This window comes from Elaeis guineensis, chromosome 6, assembly GCF_000442705.2.
Source record: "Elaeis guineensis isolate ETL-2024a chromosome 6, EG11, whole genome shotgun sequence".
Taxonomy (NCBI): Eukaryota; Viridiplantae; Streptophyta; class Magnoliopsida; order Arecales; family Arecaceae; genus Elaeis; species Elaeis guineensis.
Genome location: NC_025998.2, coordinates 12978578 through 13002389, shown reverse-complemented (window position 1 = coordinate 13002389; position 23812 = coordinate 12978578). Strand labels below are relative to the sequence as shown.

Genomic DNA, 23812 nt, shown 5'->3' with positions numbered 1-23812 from the left:
CGAGGGGTCCTAGGACTCCTAATAGGCTTGGGTCTTGCCGGAGAAGAAGACTCCTACCGGGAGTCTTCTTCCCAGTTTTACTCTGTTTTTTTTTTTTTTTTTTTCGTTTGGATTTTTGTGGGCTGAAATAGGTTTGAGCTATAACAATATATATATATATATATATATATATATATATATATATATATATATATATATATATATATATATATATATATGTATAAAAGATCGGAAGGACCAAGCACTATGTGCTCTATTCCAGATATGTTTGCCACTCTCATAGCTTTTTTGGCTAGCATTTTTTGGATATAGCAGCATTCTACTTAATTTAGTTTCCTCTTCTTTTTACCTTCATCACAGCAGGTTTGAGGCTTTACTTTGCTTGTAGTGGGCTGATTCTCATGTGTGCTTTGTACCTCCTCACAGCATCTTCACATTGGCTCCTTGATGAGTAGCACCACATCACTTATTTTCAAAGCTGGGGCAAGATTATCTATATCACTCTCGAATAACAACTACCTGCCAGCATGATGTTACCTTATTATATTGCCATGATAGCCCTCTATTTATCAATTTTGGATAGATTTTTATGCAATTGTTGCAGGTCATCCGGCCATGGGAAGCATGGGTATGCGTGTGAAGTCTGGTTCACTGTCCAAAATTCCCCCTCAATTTCAGCAGTGGGACAACTGCTATACCTTTCAATTGTACAGGTTAATCAGATCATGAGTTCCATGTGCATTGGGAGATTACATCACAGCTCACTGGCTGGTTATGTTTATGTCTATGGGATATGTCAAGGTGCAGCAATTGCTTCATATTAGTGCTCAACTTGAAAGATTGTGCCAATTATTATGAACTATCAAATACTTATATGCTATGCTGTTGTCATCAATAAATACAAACTTATGAATCATCAACTGCTTAAAGGACTACTGCTTATATATCATTACACTGATGGTCAGTTAGTTATAGGACTCGTTGTCTTTTCATCTGACATTTTGTTGGACCTTCTTCCTGTTTGTCTTCAAGTGCAGGAGATTTGATTTCTTTGATTCTCATACTACATAATTACCCATATTTTATTGTATTTTCTCAGTTTTTATTAATGCACAGCCACTGTCTAGCTCCTCAGTTTACCGGAAAAAAAAAAAAACCCACTTCTATATTGATAAATCTCCAGAATTTTACCTCTAGCATTTTTTGATGTTTTCAAATGTTATATTTTTTTATTTGATTTCGAGCTTTTGTCCCGTTACTATTTACATTATGGTTGATTTTATAAAAAAATTTAAAATTATTTAAAAATTTTTAATTTTATTTTAAATTTAATTTAATACAATTGCGTCATCTAATTTTAAAATTCATTCAGTTCAGATCCTAGCTATAAGCTTTGTTTGGTTGCTGTGATGAAATTGCCATATGATGTCATCTTCTGTATCATCCTATCTTACCACATAAGTATATAATCTTATATTACGCGATAATTTCATCACAATAGCCAAATAAAATTCATAGTTAGAATCCAAATGAAATAATTTTTAAAATTTGATAATTTCATTGTACTAAATTAAAGTTGAAAAAAATTAAAAATTTCTGAATAATTTCAAATTTTTTGCATAATTAATCCTTTACATCAATCATTAATTGTAAAAAGTTCAAGTTTTTTTTTTTTGATTTTATGTTTAATCATTTGGGCCATGGATGTTATATCAATATTAATTTTGTCAATATCTCTCTCTCTCTCTCACACACACACACATATGAAGCATGAGGCCTGAAAGCTGGATATATTTGGTCTACAAATTCTTGTTTGTGCATGAAGCCCTTTTAACGGGGGCGAGGATCATTTATATAGAATTTTTTTATATCCAAAAAGGAAAAATCACTTACATAGGAAGTCATACTGCAGAGTATTTCTCTCACCAATCAGCTTGTAAAGACGGACTAGCATTCAAGTTATATAATCCCTATCAGATCAATTTCTCCTATAAAACCATCTTGGTATTCACCTATCAAACTATTATGTATTATCGAATGATCACTTTTTTTTTTTTTTTTTGGAAAAAAAACAAGGTGTTGTATAACGATAGTCTGGTCCACTCGTGTTCAGGCTGGACCGGGCTCTCTTGCCGGTCTATCCGACCCATTCCCAGCCCTAGACCGGGACTCCAAGTATTAATCCTGGAACCAGTAGCGGTCGGTCCTCAGGTCTCCACTGGCGAGAAGTGCCGGACACGAAGCTATTCGCTGCCGAGCCCCGAGAAGTGCCGGACACGATGGTGGAGGACGAGGAGACACAGGAGAACGACCAGAGACCTGAGAATGGAGCTCAGGAGCCCCAAGAATCGAACCCAGGTATGTTCGCATCTCTCTTGTCGATCTCGTTACTCACGAGAATGGGCGAAAAGTAGGATATTGAGGCCGTTACCTAAACCCTAAAGGAGGAAATAACCCCAGGTGGGAGAGAAAATGGAGAACTTTTTAGGGGTGGGAAGGAGTCGAACAGTGTCCGTACATTCTTGATTCTTGGTCTTGTTTGGAATGGATTTGTATTGGAAGTTGAAGCAACCCAGAAGATATCGGGGTTGCAAAAATAATGGAAGAGAAACACTTTTTTGTTGTGGTTCTTGCTCTTGTTATCATTATTATTTATTTTCTAGGGCTTGGAGGGTCGAATGAACCAAAGAGAAAGAAAAGGTGGGATATTTGGTCCTGCTATACATGATCTATTCTTCAAGTATTTTCTTGTACTTCTTCTTCTGTCTTTTTTGGAGAGAGAGGAGGAGACCCACCGTCTTCTTCTTCTTCTTCAGTGGGCAAGAAATGGGGGGAGACCCACCTCCAATATAATTATCCAGGTCCAAGTGCTTGGGGATGCACCACCCAAGAATCGAACCTCTGGTTGCTAAGAATAAAAGTGTGACCATCGAGGGAAGCCCCAATTCGCTATTCTTCAAATATTCATGTGAAGTAGTTTTTCTGGGTTTGTTCTTGACACTGATTTATGTAGCTTCTATAATAAAAGGAAACAAATGCATTTGACACAGACTAGATTACCGTTATATTTTTTTTTCAACTCCATCTTGAGGTTTTCCATTGGTTACCCATTCTTGCATCCATTCTGCTGAAGGAGAAAGAAGCAATTTTAGGAAGTTGGAACTGCCTCTCTGAATGTAAAGTTCATTATCTTTAGAAACTCGGAATAATCTTGGCATGGAAATTAACATCAAGAAAGACAAGACGTGTAAATTTGCAAATGACTCAGGCACTTTTCCCTCATTTAAAAAGTTTGTGACTGGATATAGGTATTTTGCATTTTATATTGTCTTTTTCTGTAATAATATAATTCTTTCTTTTTTGTAGTTGATTCTGTTAAGGAAAAGGTTCAAACATTGCTTGATAACACCCCAACTGATTTTGGAGCCTGGACATTACTTCTATCAGAAATTGAGAAAACTTCACCTGTATGTGGCAACTTTTCTGGCTATGTCCTGCACCTCTAAGATTTTCACATGGTAAATGCTTTTAATTTTTGTTCTTTTGGAAGAACTAGATGATTTGAAATATTTTCCTTGATCTCATGGAAAAATCAGAAACATGACACTCTTTTTAAAACTAAATATGATTTGTTCTTGGCTTGAACATGTCTTGGGTTTCACAATTGCTGAACCACATTTTTTTCATTTGGTGCCACTCAACTCCAGGAGGATATCAAGATTACCGATGATTTTTTTAGTTGTTAATTTATCAAATTTTACATGTTTTCATGCAATATTTTTGAAGACGTGTAACAACCTCCCTCAAGAAAATATCTATTCAATTCTGAGTGTGATTGATACATTGGTAGTTAAATTCTCTTTCCCTATAGATACCTACATCTGTGCATGTATATGTCATTAGGGTGACACATTTATGCTATTAGTGGGAATTTTGGTGCAAGTTGCATATATTAAAATGTTAGGGAGACTACTTTGAACTTTCATTGATATTGTTGGGGGTAATTTCATATTAACCGAAGACTTGAAGCACATGAGGAAACTTTGGGGCTCAGCCAACTTCTTCTGATTTATGTACTTCAGGTCACTTGGGCAACCTGACTTCGGCTACCTAACTTTGGCTACCTAACTTCGCCTACTGATCCCAGCATGGCCATTGACCCCCAGGAGGCCTCTTCATAGCCCAATCACATCACCCCATTTAAAATTGATAATAGTCATGAGTAAAGCAAAGCAAACTCCCCACACTCTCGGCTCCTGGTTGTCAAGTCATGCAATTAATAGGTGTGGCCCCATATGCCATGAGGTGATACCACTCACCCAACTTAAGGAGGTCAAAAAGTCAAGCATGATCTTCGAGGATATTCAATGAGGAGAAAAAGATCTTTGACGATCTCTTCCTACCCCTCTTTTGATTCGATCCACGGCCACATTATTTACTTCGGCTAGCCAACCCAGCAAGAAGCTTTATCTTATTGGCTCTGTTTCAAAATTCAAATGGCCACGATGTCCAGCTGACTTTGAAACAGAAAAGGTAGGTGCAATAACCATCACGTCACATCTGAATCGCCCCTTGATTTTTTCAAACGGTTACATGGCTCTTCAGCCTCCATCCATAAATAAAGGGCCAAAACGGATCCTCCAAGTATGAAATTCCTCTCTTCCAACACATTCACTCCTTTTCATCTGCTGTCGGAATTCTAACTTGAGCGTTGGAGGGTCCCCGCCAGAGCCATCTCTGGTTAGAGACTTTTCTTGTAGGTTCTCCACCGTCAACCTACCGTCACCGTCCAACTCCAGTTGATCCGACCTCGAGATAGATTTCAGCGTCAACAGATTGGCGTTAGAGGAAGGGCTCAGTCCCATTTACGGGAAGGAGCAAATATTCAATGGGAGGAGTTTCATCGCACTGCTTCAACGTCGGTGACATCCAGATAAGGAATAAGATTTTAAAAAATCTTTGCTACAATAAGATTTACGTTTCCTCCTCCATATTTTTGAGTTCTTAGTAGGAGGCAGGGAAGATGACAACAGAAGCGGTTACATAAAAAAAAAGGGAGTGAACACTCAACGAGGGGAGCTTCATCGCACTGCTCTGACACCAACGAAATCCTGACTGTCACCCTCAAATCGACCAGATGATCCGGCCATCCACAAACCGACTGACGCCGATCAGTTCTAATCACCTCCGAATCGATCAACGTCTTTTAAATTATTTACATTAGATTCGGAACCAAGGGGCTGACGATCCGAACGATCCTCGATTTCTGAATTATTCTCTTGTTTATATTTTAAAATTTAAATTTTGAAACAGGGTCCAAGCAAGGAAGAAGATCATGACATCCAAATAAGGCTCCTAATAAGGAAGGAGATACGAAAATCCCTCGATTTTTGAATTATTTTTATTCCTCTGTTTACATTTTAAAACTTAAATCTTTGGCGGGATCGAAATAAGGAAAGAAATTGTAACCTCCATGGGCAAAAAAAAGGAGGATCCGAATAAGGAAGAAGGAAGGAGACCAATCCAAAGGAGGAGGAAGATCTTCCCCTGCAGGCTCATCAGCGATGCCTCCAATATGTTAGACAAGATCCAGTCTGAGAGCCTTAAGGACGAGGGCCAGCTCAACACCTAGCCGAAGTCCTTCATTCGCTTCATCTCAGGACCAAAGAGTTAATGGAAGCACTCACAGCCGAAGCAAATATATATATATATATATATATTTATATATATATGTATATATTATATATGTATATATATATATATGTATATATATATATATGTGTGTGTATATATATATATTATATATATATATATATATATATATATATATATATATATATATATATATATATATATCAAGAGAAAGGGGTGCAATTGTTTTCTCCTTCTTGTTTTATCCCCCTTCGTACCTAGCACATGCATTAATATCTCCCTTCTTTAGTCCCATCACCTCCACAGCTAACACAAAAATAAAAAAGGATTCAAGATGTGATTTGATGGGCCAATGGTTGAGATGAAGCAAAGGCACCGGGGATGCTAGGCTGACGTGGTGATGGGAGGGAGAATAGGATGGAGTCATTGTGGTGGAGCTTTGGAAACCAAGGCATAGCCAACTCCCTTCAAAAAGAAATCATAAGATACACATGGTATCATACCTCTGCTGCAACATCACATATCCCATCCAATAGTGTGCCAGAAGTTCATACAAGAATTCATATGAGAGCTTCAGTGAAAGAATGGTGGGATCGAAGTCCCCTTTGTTGAACTCTCTGTTGTCAAGAACCCCGGGATCTCCATTTGCCTCACCATGAATGAAGCCTACACATGTTCACAGTCGACGTCGAAGTTGCTCGCAGACAACACCACACCCTCTGCACGTGCGTCCATCTTCGACATAGCCGAAGCCCATCCACGGCGGCCCCAAGGTGTCCCATGCGTGCACCTCTTCATCGGATGATGCCTCTGGCATTCTCATTCTTTGGCATCGAAGTCATCTCTTGCCACGTCGGAGCTATCTGAAGGCTGTGCGCTTTAGTGCTCTCCATGCCCAATACTGCGTTCCCGAGACTACATAAAAAAAGAGAGAACTTTCACAAAATTCTCATGGTAAAAAAGCTCCCAGACCTCTCATTATTTTGTTTGTTTTCCTTTTTGCAGGTCAGCACCTAGCGTCGAAGTCAAAAAATGAAAGGGGGTATAGAAACTGTTGAAGGCTCGGCCTGGCCCCCCTGCCTGCTTGGAGCATGCAGCTGTTAACCACAGCACAAAAAAAAAGAAGATCGAAGAAGGGCCCAGCCGAACTAGGCCCTCCCTTCTCCCATGCGCCTGTCGAAGCAATGAGCCACCTACTCCTCTCGTATGCCGCCCGCGAGCGACTCCCTTTGAGGTAGCCACGCTTGCCGACAATCCCGTTGGCTAATCCAGCCCCTGGCGGCCCTGATGTTACTTGTCCGGAGCTTCGTCGCCACCTCACCCTTTCATCGAAGCCACCTAGGCCACCTTGAACCAGGTGCCTCCGAAGCTACCTAAGGGCGTCCCAATGGTGCCGTCGAACTCAGGGGCCAGGGCCGTACCTCCCATTGTGGTGCCGAACCTCGTCGGAACCTTGGGTTCCATCTCCTCCATGCATCCTCGCATTCGCAAACACCAATTCCATCCGCAAGCGAGCTGGTCTCAGGGAAAAAGACCAATCGAAGCAGGACGAACCCCTCGCCTCGCTGATCTTGCTCAGATCCAGGCTCTCGATGCACCCTCCTGCAGATCCCATCTTGTTACAGGGGCCTTTCACCTGGCCAGCGTGTGGTGCTTCTATCGATAACAATGCCGTCCGCCGCAACCTCGTACTCCCACGGGTGAGCCCCTCCGAAGTCACTATAGGGGCTGTCGATGGCATCGAACTTGCCCGAGTAAGGGCCTCTGGAGCTAAATTCGACCGTCCGTGAAACTAAAAAGGCCGATCCTCACTTTCGACGGCACCTGACCCTCCTAGATCTGAGCTCCCATCGAGCTTGTGACAACACCAAGGCCAGCAACCGCAGGCTTGAGCCCCCTCTAGCACACCCACCTGTGACTTTGGACGATGCCGGAGCAGTCGCATCCTTCCTGATCGAAGCAACTCCAGCTGCAATAGGTCAGATCGAAGCCTCTGTAGGCATCGAACCTTCACACCCATTGGTTATGAGGCCACTTGTGAGTGGTTCGAAGTTCCTGCACACTCATCGTGGGCAATCCCTTCGCTTGCAGCGCCGATCTCTCCCAAATCCAGTCAATTGAAGCCACATGGCAAATGATGAAGATGGCACGATTCAAGTTATGCAGCGAAGCGACAATCGACGACTTTGGATCTGGTTTCGATTGCAAACTGCCCATAATAGCCGTTGACCGTCACTAGCCTCTCCCGGCTGTCGATGCATGGGTCCCGACTCCACATGACCTACTCGAGTGTCCTGGGGGCCTTCAATGAGGATGTCTCCCCATGAGCTTCGGAGATGTTGCTTGGGCTACAGAGAGGAAGAAAGAGACCAAATAAATAAAATATTTGATCTGAACAGAGAGGAGAGAGGAGTGGTGTCAAAAAAAAAAAAGAGAGAGGAGAGAGCTTGATCTGAAGTCAGGATTGGCGTGATCTAAGGCATAGATCAAGCCCAAGCCGAATAACAAGGAGTCAGAACAGAACTCACGGGCTCTCAAGCAAAAAACTCATGGTAAAAGGTTCTTAAGCTTTCATCCACTATTCTTCCTCTTCCTTCTCACAGGACCATAGGACACCAAAATCGAGGTCAAGGCTGAAGTCAAAATGAAGGCTGAAGCCGAAGTCACGCTCGAAGGCAAGCTGAGGGAGAAATAATCTGGGTCAGATCAAAATCAAATTTGGGCCGAAGTCAAAATCAGGGTCGGATCGAAATTAAAATGAGGGCCAAGCAAAAGTCAGAATCAGAGCCAAATCTGAAGCCCAACCAGGCTAATCCAAAGTCAGAAACAGATCCAAAATCTGGATCAAATGGATCCGATATTCAAATCAAAGCCAATCTAATCCACTTGAAGCAAAAACATAGCTAAGTCAACTGGCAAGAACGATAGGTCTTTCTTTCAAGTTCCCATCTCCATTTCCTTTTTTCGGGATCATGGGCCTTTTGAGCACCTAAGCCGAAGTGAAAGTTAGGCCATTAGGTTGATTCGAAGCTCAAAATGAAGGCCGATCTGAAGTTAAAATGAAGCCTGTCTGAAGCCCAGATCCAGCCAAATGCATGCAGATCTGAAGCTCAGATACATGTAGATATGAAGTCAGATGCACGCTGATCCAAAGCTCAGATCCAGGCTAACCTGATGCCAAATCCAGGCCAGTCCCAAGGTAGATCTAGGTCAAATCTGAAGCCAGATCCAAGCTGATCCGAAGCTCAAATTGAGGCAGGTCTCAAGTTTAACTTGCGGCAAATAACAATAAGAACAATAGATCCTCGAGTAATTAAGCTGAAGCTGAGACACAATAAAGATCAAACCAAAAGATGAGATGAGGACCAAGCTGAAGTAAAGATAGCTCAAGGCTAAGGTCGTCAAACGACTCCCCCCACTCAAAAGGTCGATATCACTAGACGGTCAAGGTCATTGGAGGACCAACCCTGAGAAAATCAAAATCGGGCAATCAAGCAAAAGGCCAAAAGCTAAATATCTTGAAGGCCGAGTTCTCAAAGCCGACCTTCCAAAAATCGACCTCCAAAGGCCGAACCCCCAAAAGCAAGCTTTGAAAAGCCAAGCTCCCAAATGTCGACCTCCCGAAGCTGAGCTCTTGAAAGCCAAAAGGGGGTAACACAGGTCTAATCACATTTCATTTTATCCCAACTTGACTTAAAATACGGAAGGCTTAGCCAAAGCCAATCAAGCAAGTTCCCTCATCTTTTGTGCAGATTCACAACTCATGACCTCTACGACTGGGGACAATCAATAATGACCCCCGAAGCCCGTAGATATTCATTTGGACCAAAGATCGGCGACTACGATCAGGGACAACCAATAAGGACCTCCGAAGTCCGTCGATATTCATCCGGGTCAAAGATTGGGGACAACTAATAAGGACCTCCAAAGCCCATTGATATTCATCTGGGTCAAAGATCGGCAACTATGATTGGGGACAACCAATAAGGACCCTCGAAGCCCGTCGATATTCATTGGACCAAAGATCGGCGACCACAATCGGGGACAACCTATAAGGATCCTCAGCCCATCAACTCCGACAACAAATGAGGAATAACCTAGGGAATCAAAGAAAGCCCCTCGCTTTTCAGCGAGTGGAGCCAACAAAAAATCTCAGCAACCAAACTGGGGTAGAAAAGACGCTCTCGGCACGTCTTCGGCTATTTTGAAGTACTCCCTTCGTTCGACCCAATGCCGACTCGGACTCGGGAGTAGGAGGGCTAGTGTTGGAGGTATTTTCGTATTAGCTAAAGACTTGAAGCACATGAGGAAACTTTAGGGCTCAGCCAACTTCTTCTGATTTATTTACTTCAGGTCACTTCAGCTACTTGACTTCGGCCACCTAACTTCGGCTACTGATCCCAGCATGGCCATTGACCCCCAGGAGGCCTCTTCATAGCCCAGTCACATCACCCCATTTAAAAATGATAGTAGTCATGAGTAAAGCAAAGCAAACTTCTCACACTCTCGACTCCTAGTTGTCAAGTCATGCAATTAATAGGTGTGACCCCATATGCCATGAGGTGATACCATTCACCTAACTTAAGGAGGTCAGAAAGTCAGGCATGATCTTCGAGGATATTCAATGGGGGGAAAAAGATCTTTGACGATCTCTCCCTAACCCTCTTTTGATCCGATCCACGGTCACGTTATTTACTTCAGCTAGCCAACCCAGCAAGAAGCTAGTCTTATTGGCTCTCTTTCAAAATTCAAATGGCCATGACGTCCAATTGACTTTGAAATAGAAAAGATAGGTGCAATAACCATCACGTCGTGTCTGAATCGCCCCTTGATTTCTCCAAACGATTATATGGCTCTTCAGCCTTCGCCCATAAATAAAGGGCCAAGAGGGACCCTTCAGGTATAAAATTTCTCTCTCTCAACATGCTCACTCCTTCCCATCTGTTGTCGGAATTTTAACTTGAGCATCGGAGGATCCTCGCCAGAGCCACCTCTAGTCAGGGATTTTTTTTGTAGGTCCTGCCACCGTCAATCTACCGTTGCCGTCCAACTTCAGTCAATCCGACCTCGAGACAGATTTCTGTGTCAACAGATACATATCATTGGTATTTGTCTATTTTGCTATGCTGAAACCTTCTGTATGACGAAAATAGCGATAAGAAAAAATGATGACATGGAGCTTCATAAAGGCATAGAGGTAGAGGGAACAAAAAAAAAAAAATATGATTCAAACATCCTTTAAGGTTGCGGATAAGCTTTCACTGTAAATAACTTGCTTATTCAGTTTGAGACTGCGTGACTTCATGATTTCCTTTACTTTGGGTTGTTTGTGTTCTGGGTTCATGATTTCTTGAATGGAGCTCAAATGACCAAGTTATCTTTTTGGAAAGGCATCAATAGAATTACTCCAAGGGCTGTTTATTGCTGCTGTTGCAAGTTCCCATTCCAATTAGCATGGGCATTATGACCCACTGAGAGAAGAATATAAACTAGAAATGCACAGGGAGGGATATATGATTGAAGTGTGTAGAAGTCCATAGAAAGTAATGGTAAGCATTTAAGAGCTGATATGTGCTAGCTGGACACAAGCAAGATATAAGGGGGCCTTTATGACTGTATCACGTGTGTTGGTCTATGCTCGTCTGTGCAGGGTTATGTTGGTTGACTTGGAGCCTTATTTTTTAAAATGAGCCCTGGCATGTGACTGGTGTAACACAACACGATGTATTTTGCTGGTCCATGATTGGCATGGGCATGAGAGATCATACTTTAATTTAAGCGAAAAGGTAAAGAGCATCATTATGGTAATATGTTTGCCTTAATCTTAGTTACTGTTGTTGGTCTAACGGTTTGAGCTCTAATTGCTCAACTTACTAAGCCCTATATATAAATGTGTTGATCAAGATTTTTCCAACTTTTAGGCAGCAGTGAGCTTAGAAGCTGTACTGCATATACTGAACTTTTATAGTGCTTTAAGTCGGGTTATTTATGTCATCCAATTAAAGCGAAACTGGTTTGTGGCTTTAGGTGGATACTCCTATGGCAGTTGGGTTGATTTATAGAAAAATTGAACCCTTCTTGGTACGCGAGTCATTTAGCCATACCTCTTTTATTTAGTTTGACTTTGGAGGTTTATTTATCAGGATTTAGCCTATGTGAGTCATTTAACTTTGCTTTATTTTTGTATTGGTAAAGTTTCAGGTCTTCTAGTTGGATTTTATTCTGGGTTTTGGTTTTGATTTGGCTTTTAGTTCTCAAGTTTTATGTTTTTTGTTTTTGTAGATGATAAAAGATTCCTTGTTTAATTGGTTATTGAATTGGATATGTTTAGACTTTGACGTGAGCTTTTCTGTCTACTTTGGCTTCGCATATCCATAAGTAAGTTGTTATGCTTGGTTTACTTGGATCTTTGGTCGACCATTTAAGTTTTGACTTTGTGGCTTTAAGTTAATCTTGTAACAATATTTATAAGTAAATATAATCTTAAGATTGGGAGTCAGAGATGATTAGTTTCAGCAAATTACCCTTAGAAATTATTTGGATCTTGTTCAGCTCCAAGCTCTTATTAGAAATTTATGAATCATTTTAATGCGACATCAATTTATTCTTAAGATTTAGCTGTCATTATTTTAGTTTGTCTTATATAATTGTTTTTCTTCCACTGTATATTATATCCAGATCCTCCCTTCCACTTCTAATTAATTATTAAGCATTTAAATTTATTTTTTTGATCATACTTTTTCATGTTACTTTTTATTGTTAAAACATATAAGCATGTTTTTATTTGCATACGTTCTTCTCATATCAGGCTACGATTTATAAAATATGGTTAAAGATATCTTATAAGTTCTCTCACCAAAAAATAAGATAATTCGATATTTAAGTAATAATTAAGTTTTTAAATGTTAAATTCTATTATTATGTTGAATATTCAATTACAAGTATAATGAACTCAAATACGACTCTTGGTAACTGATCATTTATTTGGTGTTATATTTATTAAAATATACATTACATCTATAACATGATAGCAATTACTTATTTAGGAAAATACTAATAGATTCTAAATGAATTATAATTGAAGCTTTAGTCCTAAACCATTCACAAGGGTTGAGCCACTGATAAAGTGAATAGTTTTTGCATGTTGATGCATATAGATACAGTGAGTAATGTCAAAGTGATCCCAATGAAGGGATCTCCATGCTTGCAGCAAAGAGAAGATCTTGATGAAGTCTCAAAATTCTTATGAAATATTCTGAAAAGAATATAACTTTATCATTTAGTGCATGGGAAAGCACATTATGTTGTGAAATTTCGCTGGAAAATTTTCTTTGGTCGTATTATTTAATCTCCATTGAGAATAGTTCTTGGAAAGTATGACATTTTTTGGGTTAAAATCTCGTGCACGGTCCTTTCCAACCTGAAGAGGTTCTCAAGATGACAATATTCAAAAATGCATGCTGCCAACTACGAATGGGTTTTAGCTTGACAATGCAATGTAATGCTTATAGTTTGGAAATTCTTCATTCCACATGTGAAGTCAGTTCTCAACTTATTCTATCATTTCAATTCCATACTGTCCTTTGTCTATGTCTATTTCATGCAACTTCATGGTCTACTGAAATGATATATGGGGTTGGATTGTCATTTATTGTGTACGTACTGCAGAATGATATACAAAGGATTTGCTTGGTTTATGATGCATTCCTGTTGGAATTTCCTCTATGTTATGGTTATTGGAAGAAGTATGCAAGCCACAAGGCACGACTATGCACTTTATATGAAGTGGAGGAACTATATGAACGAGCGCTCAGAGTAGCAACCTATTCTGTTGATCTCTGGGTTAGTTACTGTAGCTTTGCTATGTTATCATATGAAGACCCTGCTGATATTCGAAGGTAAAATCCTAAAAAAAAGGAATTCAGTTTAATATTTAAAAGTTATGTTAAGAATGTTTTTTAATAGAAAATCATGGCATTGCTATTTCTTAGTTTTCATAAATTTCATTGAAAAGTTAATAGCAGATGGCAAAAGGAACTTAGCAAAAACTTGGTTGAATATTACTAGCTAAGACCATGTTCTTTATATGTTATCTTCACTTAGATGAAAAAATACATGGTGTAATACACTTGCTTGGGAGATGAATTAGTCAGTTGAATTTTTTTTTTCTTTTTTCTTTTTTTTTTTTGCATATTACCCCCTTCATTATGCCTTTTCTACATATAAAGATCCCCTTATCAATATTTGCCAATCAAGCCAGAAATCTGCATACTTTTTTGCAGATAAAACCTTCTGTCAGTGTCCTGTCATATCTGCATATTTTTTTGCAGATAAAAACTCCTGTTAACATCCTGTTGTAGAATTCAACCTTGGCCCCTGTTAAGCTAACCAAGGATTGTAAAATTACCTGAGTACCAATGGGTTTAGTTTAGGGTTAAGGTCGGACCACTACTTTCCCCTTTTGTTTTCTTTCTTCTCCCATTTCTCCCCTCCATCGCTTGCCATTCACACCAGCCTAGAACCCCACCTTCCCATTGTCTTTTCTTTCCCCCAATAGTGGAACTTCCTCAGCATGGCAGAGAGCCCCCACCTGCTCCTTCTCACCATCCAGCCACCTAAGTCCATTCCTTTCGATCACTTTCTACATACCATCTCATCTGTTTGAGCCCACCCCCTCCTTTAACTGTGCCACCCACCCAAAAGCATGTTTCCATGCCCTCCTCATCACACCATCTGACCCAACCATCCTCCTCGCTTCACCACCACCATCATGTATAATCCTCCCTATCTGATTGTCCAACTCACCATTCTCTTCTCTCCCTCCCGCACTAGCATGGTCACACCGTTGCAGCACCCGTTTCCCTTGTCTCTTCCAACTCATGAATAACAATCTTCGCATGACAGAGACATTTAAACTATTATATGATAGAGAAAAGATAACAAACATAAAAAATGTCTCAAGAAGATGAAGGGCATGATTTATTATCTTGTGATCCATGCTTTTTTTCAATGTAATCAAGAAAAATTGAGTTCCATCATAGACAATAAGGTCTTCCATTGCTTTTCTAGGAGGTGAGGAAGCATGGGGGTGAAGCCTGGATGAGCAATAAGAGGAGAGGAACAAGGGAGTGGGAGGCATGTGAAAGCATCTAACTAGTACAACTAGGATAGTGGGAGAGTGAGAGAGAGAGTGCAATGGGTTGGATGGTGGAAAGCAGAGAGAAATGAGTGGAGCTACGGAGGTGACTCAACCCTGTACTTTGCTGCATGAGGTACTCCACCTCTCCATTGGCAGCTGTGGGTCTACCTTGGGCTGCCATCCACCTTCTAGCAGTGGAGCCTCACCTTTGCCTTTGCTAAACTTCAGCTGCAAGTTCCACAACTCATTAAACTACCTAGCCTCCATGTCAGTGCTACTTGGTGGACGTGATGGACCAAGGGAAGGGAGGGAGAGTAGGACAATAGTAGAGTCTAAGATTTGTTGAACTGGTATCGAGCCTGTCCAGTTGGCATCTGGCACGGTATGGTATGGATTCATATTGTCTGTTCCAAGATGTATGTTTTTTTTTTCTTTTTTTGCCAATTTTGAATTAAAGTCGGCAAATGGTTTACTGACTTCAATTCAAAATTGGTAAAAATAAATAGGGGTGAACTTCTAGTGAGGGCTTTCGAGCCCCCCCTCTCTCTCTCTTCCCCTCTTTTTCCCTCTCTTTGTTTTCCTATCTCTCTCCCTCTGCAAGCACGGTAAGGCTCTTATTTTGTATCGAATGAATAAACTGTGTGCCGATAACTGGCCGCTCCAGTTTGGTACATTCTGAATTGGTCGGTTCGGCATGATTCAACATTCCATGATGGAGTCCCATCCTAATAGAGGAACTACAGACAGGTCACTATTCCAATAGTGTCAGCTTAACCCGAGGTTTTATATGAAATAACTTTGCCAAAATTGGCTTTGGTATGCAGATAGTGTTAGAGGGTGTAATATGTAATAAAGGCATAGGAGGGAGTGCGATTCACAAAAAAACCCTATTTTCAAACAGTGGCTCAACCAAGAGGGTACAAATTCAAAAAAAGAAAAATCTTTCTTGAAAACTGCTCATATTTAACTCCTAGGATGGAGACTAACATTTGACGTTGTTATGATAATAATGTGAGAATAATGCATAATCTTTTGTGCAATCATTGTCGGGGTATAGTCCTAAATAATTGTTCAATGTATAATGCAACATGCACTTAGTTACAGACATATATAAACACGGTTGATGCTCATTGGTTACTTCAAAATTTTTGTGTCTTGAACCTGAAGACACAACATGATATTCTGTGGCACTCCTGGTTATCTAATGTTGCTAGACCATGATGACATAGTTATTCTATGCAAGTGGCGGGGAAAATGTTTAAAAGGTGTCAGATTCTTATGATAATTGCAAAGAATTTATTGTTAACTAAGCTACAGGGAAGCTGGCTCAACTAGCAATATACTTTTGAGACATTCTACGGAACTTGTTTACAGACCTACTACACAAGCATGGATAGCTTATTGGCTACTTAAAATTTTTTGCTTCTTGAGGACACACCATGATCCTCCATTACATTCCTCGGCATATGATATTGTCATGATGACATTGTATGTAAGTGGCTAAACAAGCAAATGGTGTTTTCTCCCAAGGCCTTATTGCTCATTAAACTATGATAAACAGGCTGAACTAGCCATATGTTGTTGAAGCATTCATCAGGACATAGAATTCCATTGTCATTGGATTCTGTGGCACTAATGATTTGCATTTGCAAGAAAATTAAGATCAGTTCCGGCAAAACTCTTAATAATCTATGCTATAGGTGTCGAAATTTATTGCTTATCTATAGAGCAGAAATCAAATAGGGGTAGGCCCAATATGAAAGTATTCAAGGGGATGGAGTTTTTCCTGTCCTTTTTGAACAAACCAAACAATGTTTCAGATTGTTGGGCTGGACTTCAAACTTGTATAGGCCTATGCCATCACCTAAAGGGTAGCCCAATGCACAAGTCTACTGCAGTTGCACAGTCCAAGGAAAGTTAGATGTACACTGCCATACCCTCGTATGCAGAGAGGTTGTTTTTGTGTTTCAAACTCATGACTTCCAAGTTGCAATATAGCAACCTTACCATTGCACCAACACTTACCCTCGTCTATGCTATTACCTGATGACAATACAGCATATTTGCTGTGATACAGGATAATACTATATATAGTGCAATCCACAGCCTTGTTTATTATCAAATCTTATCAATACAGTCCATACTAATATGGCATGGTTTGCACTAATATTTCGATAATTACGAGGAGATGTTTTTTTTTTTTAATTATTATAAGGAATTTTGGTGATAGAAAGGTTAGGTTTCATGTTAGAAGTCTACCTTTTGATTTATGTACTGTCCATAGAGTTGAGGGTCATAAAATTAAATCTTCCACATGATTGTACATGTATCTGTGATTGCTTGATGAGATAATTTTCTGGAGCTGGAAAGTTATTGGATGTGTTTGTTTTGATAGATTTATTAGGCTATGAATAATCTTGCAAAGAATATTGATATATTCATCTTGTTTCTTTATTATTATTATTATTATTATTACAACAATATTTTCAATATATATTACTTGTTAGGTCATTGTACTACAAGACACCAAATGATAAAAATTGACGATCAGACTAAGAAGATTTTGCTTTATGAAGCATAGTTTCAAATCCCTATGGAACATCCTGTAGGACACTAGAGTGGGGTACCATACCAAGTGTTAGGATGGACCATCCCACCATCATCGCAGCATCGTGGGGCGTCCCCTGTCCTAGGTGTCAAGATGGGGTGGGATGGTGATGCTTTCCATTCCATGGAAAAATTGGGGGCCCCCACCACATGGGACTTAAAACCTTTTTATGAATTCTCTAACTTGGTATCAGTTCTTTATGAAACAGAAAGAAATGGTGCTGTATTTATACGTATGTATATTTTATATGTCTATGTTTGTATGTATGTATTTGTTTATGGGTATATGTGTGTGTAATACACACAATTTGTTTATTCAGGTCATTTTTATGCTAATCTGAATGTGCTTAGCTGCCTTTAGGTATATGTCTGCAGTTGCTTTGTTTCTTTATGACAGAGTTCTCAATATGAATTGGTTTAATTTTATATTTTATTACTGGGGTTTAACTCCAGCGTACATTTTGGAGGGTGATGACTTGATGATCCATGAATCCATTTTGATGTTCTTTTATATATTTGGATCAGCTAGTCTGTTTTGGCATATTGATTCATACTTCACAGTTTTACAAGGTGTCATGTCATGTTTCACCCCTTTTTGTAGTGTATTTTGGATGATTATTATATGGTTTATGTGATGTCATGTTTCAAATTGTATTATAGGTTCAGTTGTGTGTAGAACCATGTAAAAGCAAAATTTTTGCATTACAAAAGATAGTTTAAATTATTGAATGACGATTGTTCTTTCCAAAATCTTGCAACAACTCCATGGAAGTTTAGTAATCCTACATTTAATACTCTTCCATTTGAATTGAATATATGTTTTGTTCTCCTACTTCGGTTGCTGTTGAGTGGAGGTATATGGTTAGGAGACAGAATGCTTCCACCTTCATACTTATATGACACTTTAGATATGTCCCTAAATCTGTAACCAATTTTCCTATTATCTGAGCTAAATTTGCTGATCCCTCTTCCTGCGGTAATTTTAACTCTTAAACTATTGTGACAGATTATACGAGAGAGGCTTATCTTTTGTCGGGAAGGATTACTTGTGCCATCTTTTATGGGATAAATATATTGAATTTGAATATTCTGAGAAGCAATGGAGTCGCCTAGCTCATATTTATATCAACACTCTGAGATATCCGATAAAGAAGCTACACAACTATTATGAAAGGTAAATTATCAGGCTTTTTGTTTGAAATTTTATTTGAAAATAAGCTGGAGAAAATGATTCACGAGTGAATTACTCACAATACCTTAGCTACCAGTGGTTTTGTTTGTCAGAAATTATTTTATTCTCATTGCTGAATTTGGTCTTCTTTTAATATTTTTTTAACTGGCTTGATCCATCTTTTGGTCACTCCTTATTATGTATGCTCAGTGTAACCTGAAAATATGCTACTAAGGTAGATGAAACTAAATTCGCTTCCATTCCTTTTCTCCCTCTTTTGGTGCTTAGTCACAATATTTTTCAAAATACAAATCACGGCGACTTTAATGGACTGATACTCTTACTTCCAATCTTTCAGTTTTAAAAAATTGGTTGCTACATGGGAGGAAGAGATTGAATGCCAGAAAGACACTGAAGTGTCATCAGAAGTTGTATTTAACTGTGGAACAGAAAATGTAAAAGATTGTGGATATGCTGAAATCTCCAATGTGATCCGGAATCTTTTGGATCAACAAGATTGCCTTCCTAGGCCTAATGCAGTAAAGAAATACTTAGACATTGGGGAACTATTTTATCAAAGATCAAATCAATTAGACAGAAAGATTAGTTACTTTGAGGCTCGAATACGGAGGCCTTATTTCCATGTGAAGCCAATTGATGATCATCAGCTCGAAAATTGGCATCAGTATCTTGACTTTGTTGAGATGCAGGGGGATTTTGACTGGGTATGAATTGTTCTACATTCATGCTATTTAAGTGGCATTTTACTTAGTCTCCTTGTTATCATCTGAAAACTACCTTTTCAATGCCAGACGGTGAAACTTTATGAGAGATGCTTAATTCCTTGTGCTAACTACTCTGAGTTCTGGATCCGTTATGTCGAATTTGTGGATGCTAAGGGTGGGCGAGAGATAGCAAAATATGCTCTTGATCGAGCATTGACAGTTTTTCTGAAGGTACGAGTAAGCATGACCCTTGTTACCAATCTTGACCATTATCAGTTTTTGTTAAAGAGAGGAACTTTTATATAGGAATCTGACTTTTTTGTTAATTGGAGTACATAAATAGTGTATACCTAATCAAACTGATCATTGCATTGTTGGAATGAAGTGCACCAGCATCCTAGCTTTTTATACCAATCTTTTGCATTTTGATTACTAGTTTTGTTGTTTGAATGCTCTTACGCAAGCAGCGAGTTCCAGCTTTCCATTTATATTGCGCAATGTTCAAAGAGCAAATTGGTGATGTTCTTGGTTCTCGTGCTCTGTTTCATCAAAGTATTATGGATTCAGACAATGAGTTCATTGAGAATATTAACAGAGAAGCAAACATGGAAAAACGAATGGTACATACTGTCTCGATATATTTTTTATTTCTACTAGTAAAAGGCTGTGGGAATCAAACACTTTTTGCTCTCTTTTGCAGGGAAACATTGATGCAGCTTGCATGATATATGAGAAAGCAATTGAAATGGCTAAAGAGAAACATGTCTTGCGAATTCTTCCAGTTCTGTACACCAATTTTGCTCAGTTCACAATTTTGGTAGGCATCTGAAACTTATGTTTCTACCTAAATGCTTGACTTATCAATTTTAGCTATTCACATTTTCATGTGGTTTCTCCCTCTTTTTTACTCCAATTGCCTCATTACTCAGGAGACATCCTAAACTTTAGGTATCCTTGTTCATTTCTCACTAGAACTGGTTTACATTTTAGTGCATCGTTTACGGGCAATGGTGTAGCCGACTCATGCATAATTCTCATCAACTGGGTTAGATTGTGGCATGTTCTCTAGTATAGGGAATGCCCTTATATTCATTAATATGAAATTTAGTTTCATTTTATAGTTTGACAGGTTTATGACTAAACTTCTACCTAACTTCAATCTTCCACCTTTCATCCAAGCTTGTGATTGGCATTGGTGTTGTTTCAGATGTAAAAAGCAAAATCAATAAACTATTTCAATGGCTATATTCTCATTGCTGGGATAGGTTTCTTTATATGTATCACTTCAGCAATTACATATTTTAATACCGCCTTTCTTTTAACAGGCACGCGGTAGCATAGATGCTGCTAGAGAAGTCTTCATCAAGGGAATCCAACAAATGCCGAGCAAATCAATTATAGAGGTTTATAAGTTATAACATCCTTCTCCATCAGTCCAATTACAATTGCTTCACCATTGAGTTTCTGTATGGTGGTCTGATCATATCATGCATCCTGTTTTGCATAATTAACAATAAACTAACTTATTAGTTACCACTAATAGCTTAAGTACTTTGGAAGTATAATTAGCATTGAGTGTGACATTCTCATATCAAAACAAACTTGTTTCCTACTTAGTTTATGATTCAAAGTATCATCTGTTTCTCGATAGTGTTCATTTAGGATATTTTTTAGATATGCATTATTTACTTGGCACATTAGGTTCTCTGATCCTTTTGTGAGAAGTGTAGACTAGTGATATAGCTTTGAGACAAATTTTCTACTCCATTGGGGTACCTAAAAATTGAAGACCTGTAGACTTCATCAATATTCATGCATATGCAATTGTAACATTTGAAACCATTTCATTTTATGTGGTCTAATTTTCACCTACATATGGAATCTTGGTTGTTTAGACATTATGTTCTCAAGTCATGGCCTTTCATTCTCTGATTAATTTAGCAACCTGTTCTGTGATTTTATCCTAGTGTGCTTGCATTAGGATTTATCTTTGTTGACATCCTTAGTGATTCATAGCTTAACTATCTGCTATTGTAGGCTTAAATCTGTTCCTTGTGTCTGTAGTGATGAGAATACATGTTGTAAAAGACTAGCAAGTATTGGCAGCTCATTACTTCTAAATTAGTTCTCTATGTTCTTATTGCTCCCTCCATTATTTCTCCAATTTTATAAATTCATCGACGGTGATCTGGTGTTTTTATTTTTCACTAGAAATCAGGTTTCTTCTTCAATCCTACTCTCGTTTAGTAATTTATTAGTAATATCTGTTATCCTGTTAAAATCATGTGATTCTGTCAGCATCATCATTCCCATCATATTGAACAAAGGCTTTTCCTATCAAAACAGGGTCAGCTATGTAGCCAAATTCTCTGCCATGAAGACTCAACATGAGGATTCAGCTGATAAAGACAAGCTGTAGACATGCTTACTTTAATATAAGAAAAAAAGCCATTTTATATATTAACCAAAGGTAATAAGAGGCTTTAACACAACCATTTGACTTCGGCTTATTAAATCCTTATTTGCCATTTTTATTTCTTTATTCATATGGTCCCTCCCTTTCCTTCAAAATTCCTTACATCTGAAATTCAAAATGTGGTAGGCCGTCTCCCTACCTCATTCTTGAACTGCAAACATAAACCTATCCTCTTCGTAGAACATCCCTAGATTGTTATATCGAGTTTGAATTTTCATCACTTTAACTCTGACTGGCTCAAATCCACCTATTTTACCAGTGCTTTATACTGTCATTTTACTACTCTATTATGCTTCTATTATTATTTCTTGTACTAGAAATTTTATGTCTTAAGTTAGAATGATGCAAGACTAAGCTCAGTATTGTTTTCAATATTAATCTGCTAGTTCGGCTTATGTGTTGTCTATCTTCCTAGTTAAAAATATGAGTTTGCTTTCTATCTAAACTAGTTTCGCTGAGCTAATGAGGAAACAGAAATAGTGCTTTTCGATCTTTCTATCACGCTTTATATATTTTCTCATTTAAATTTCAAGTGTGGCTAGTTTCCAACATGTTTTATCATGATTTAGAAGGTACTTGCACAGATGCTAAACATCTTGCTCAAAGTTCAATTTCCAAGTGGTATCATTCTTGTACTCTTTTTTCCAGTCAACCTTCTGTATAACTGGATGCGAAAGCAGGGTTAACAGAATGAACAGAAGATTTGAATGATTGCACAGCTATCCTTGTTCACCATACCAAAAGCTGCATAATTTTTCTGGTAGTGATAGATTAGAATAAGAAGATACTGGAAATATTGAAGAATATATCATAATGGCATTATATAATGCATTCTATACTATTTTTTCCATATGGATGTGAAATCCTTAACCTTTGCTGTTGACTAGGAACTTAGAAAGTTAAATGTTGGATTACATTCTCTGTTTCCTAATTCATGGGACATGTTTTTTTGTGATTGCTACTTTTGCAGGGATTGATACGCTTTATAACCGTTCATGGAGGGGCAGAACAGATACCAAAATTAGACTCAATTGTGGCAAATGCTATAGCTCCTGAGTCAGATGTATCTAAAGCCTTAAGCTCTCAAGATCGTGAAGACATCTCAAAGTTATTCTTAGAGGTGAGCTTCCATTTTCTTGCTCACTCTGATTCATTTTTATTGACAGTATTCGCTAAAGGAAGACTGCTAAAAGTAAGTTATACTGTTACTCATTGACATACCTTTCTGGTTCTTTTTCCCAAAGTCAGCCAGTGTGTTTGTTTCAATGGATTGAAAGCTTGGTGCAACATGAAGGCACTAAAAGAAGAAACAAATTGACAGCCAGATCCGGTCATCCAAGTCTTTTTACGGTAGCAAATCCTCTATGTGAATGCTGACAACAACCTTGTGTCAGCATTCTTCAGTCTCCTAGTCTGAATCAAAATCAATGCCCAAGAGATAATGTGATCATACTCGTTATCCTGGAGCTTCTATACTGGAAGTGGGAGGATATAATGGATAGTTGCTTGTTGAATTTTGTGCAATCACTGCATGTGTTTGGTGCTTCAAGGTAGGTTTCTAGGACAACAATCAGGTTGGTATATGAATTCAAATATTTTGTAATAAATAGAATCTTTGTAAATAAAATGAGAATTGCATAGATGGAAAATGCTGGGTATTTTTATTGGCAAAACTTGGAATTTAAGAAAGGAATTAAGATGATGAAGTGTACTAGTTGCACCGATAGAGTAAAATGGTATGTAAAACCAATTGAATGATGTTGCAGTTGGAACAAAGATCAAAGGCTTCAACACAATTATATAAGCCATCATGGAGAAAACTAAAGGAATGTAAATGAACTCTGTGTATAGAGGATTTTGTTAGCAAAAGATAGAGGCTTCAAAGTTCCCTCAAGATGCTAATAGTGATAAGCTAGCTCCATGTAGTTGGGGGAAAATGGTATGTTATCCTACTTCAAAGCGGTCATATTGGATAGTTTATTGGGCTATTGAGATATGTTAAGACACACTGTGATCTGCTTGTGGGCACCTGCAGTCCCTTT

The 23812-nt window shown here is 38.6% G+C and overlaps 1 protein-coding gene across 10 annotated transcripts in view; it reads left to right on the top strand.

Annotated features, from left to right (window-relative positions):
* The first annotated feature begins 2200 nt into the window (after positions 1-2200).
* The window catches only part of LOC105047193 (uncharacterized), a 32374-nt gene continuing 10762 nt past the window's right edge, over positions 2201-23812 (top strand). For 8 of the 10 annotated variants that reach the window (XM_073259207.1, XM_073259210.1, XM_073259209.1 and 5 more), the window contains exons 1-10: positions 2201-2358; positions 3367-3467; positions 13321-13550; positions 18405-18572; positions 18928-19294; positions 19382-19525; positions 19762-19914; positions 19995-20111; positions 20620-20697; positions 22741-22890. In XM_073259207.1, coding sequence (XP_073115308.1) covers positions 2280-2358; positions 3367-3467; positions 13321-13550; positions 18405-18572; positions 18928-19294; positions 19382-19525; positions 19762-19914; positions 19995-20111; positions 20620-20697; positions 22741-22890 — 1587 coding nt within the window. In that variant the 5' untranslated portion in view covers positions 2201-2279. Of the gene's footprint in view, positions 2359-3366; positions 3519-13320; positions 13551-18404; positions 18573-18927; positions 19295-19381; positions 19526-19761; positions 19915-19994; positions 20112-20619; positions 20698-22740; positions 22891-23812 lie in introns of all 10 variants that reach the window. The other 2 variants (XM_073259214.1, XM_073259213.1) reach the window with 2 other exon arrangements.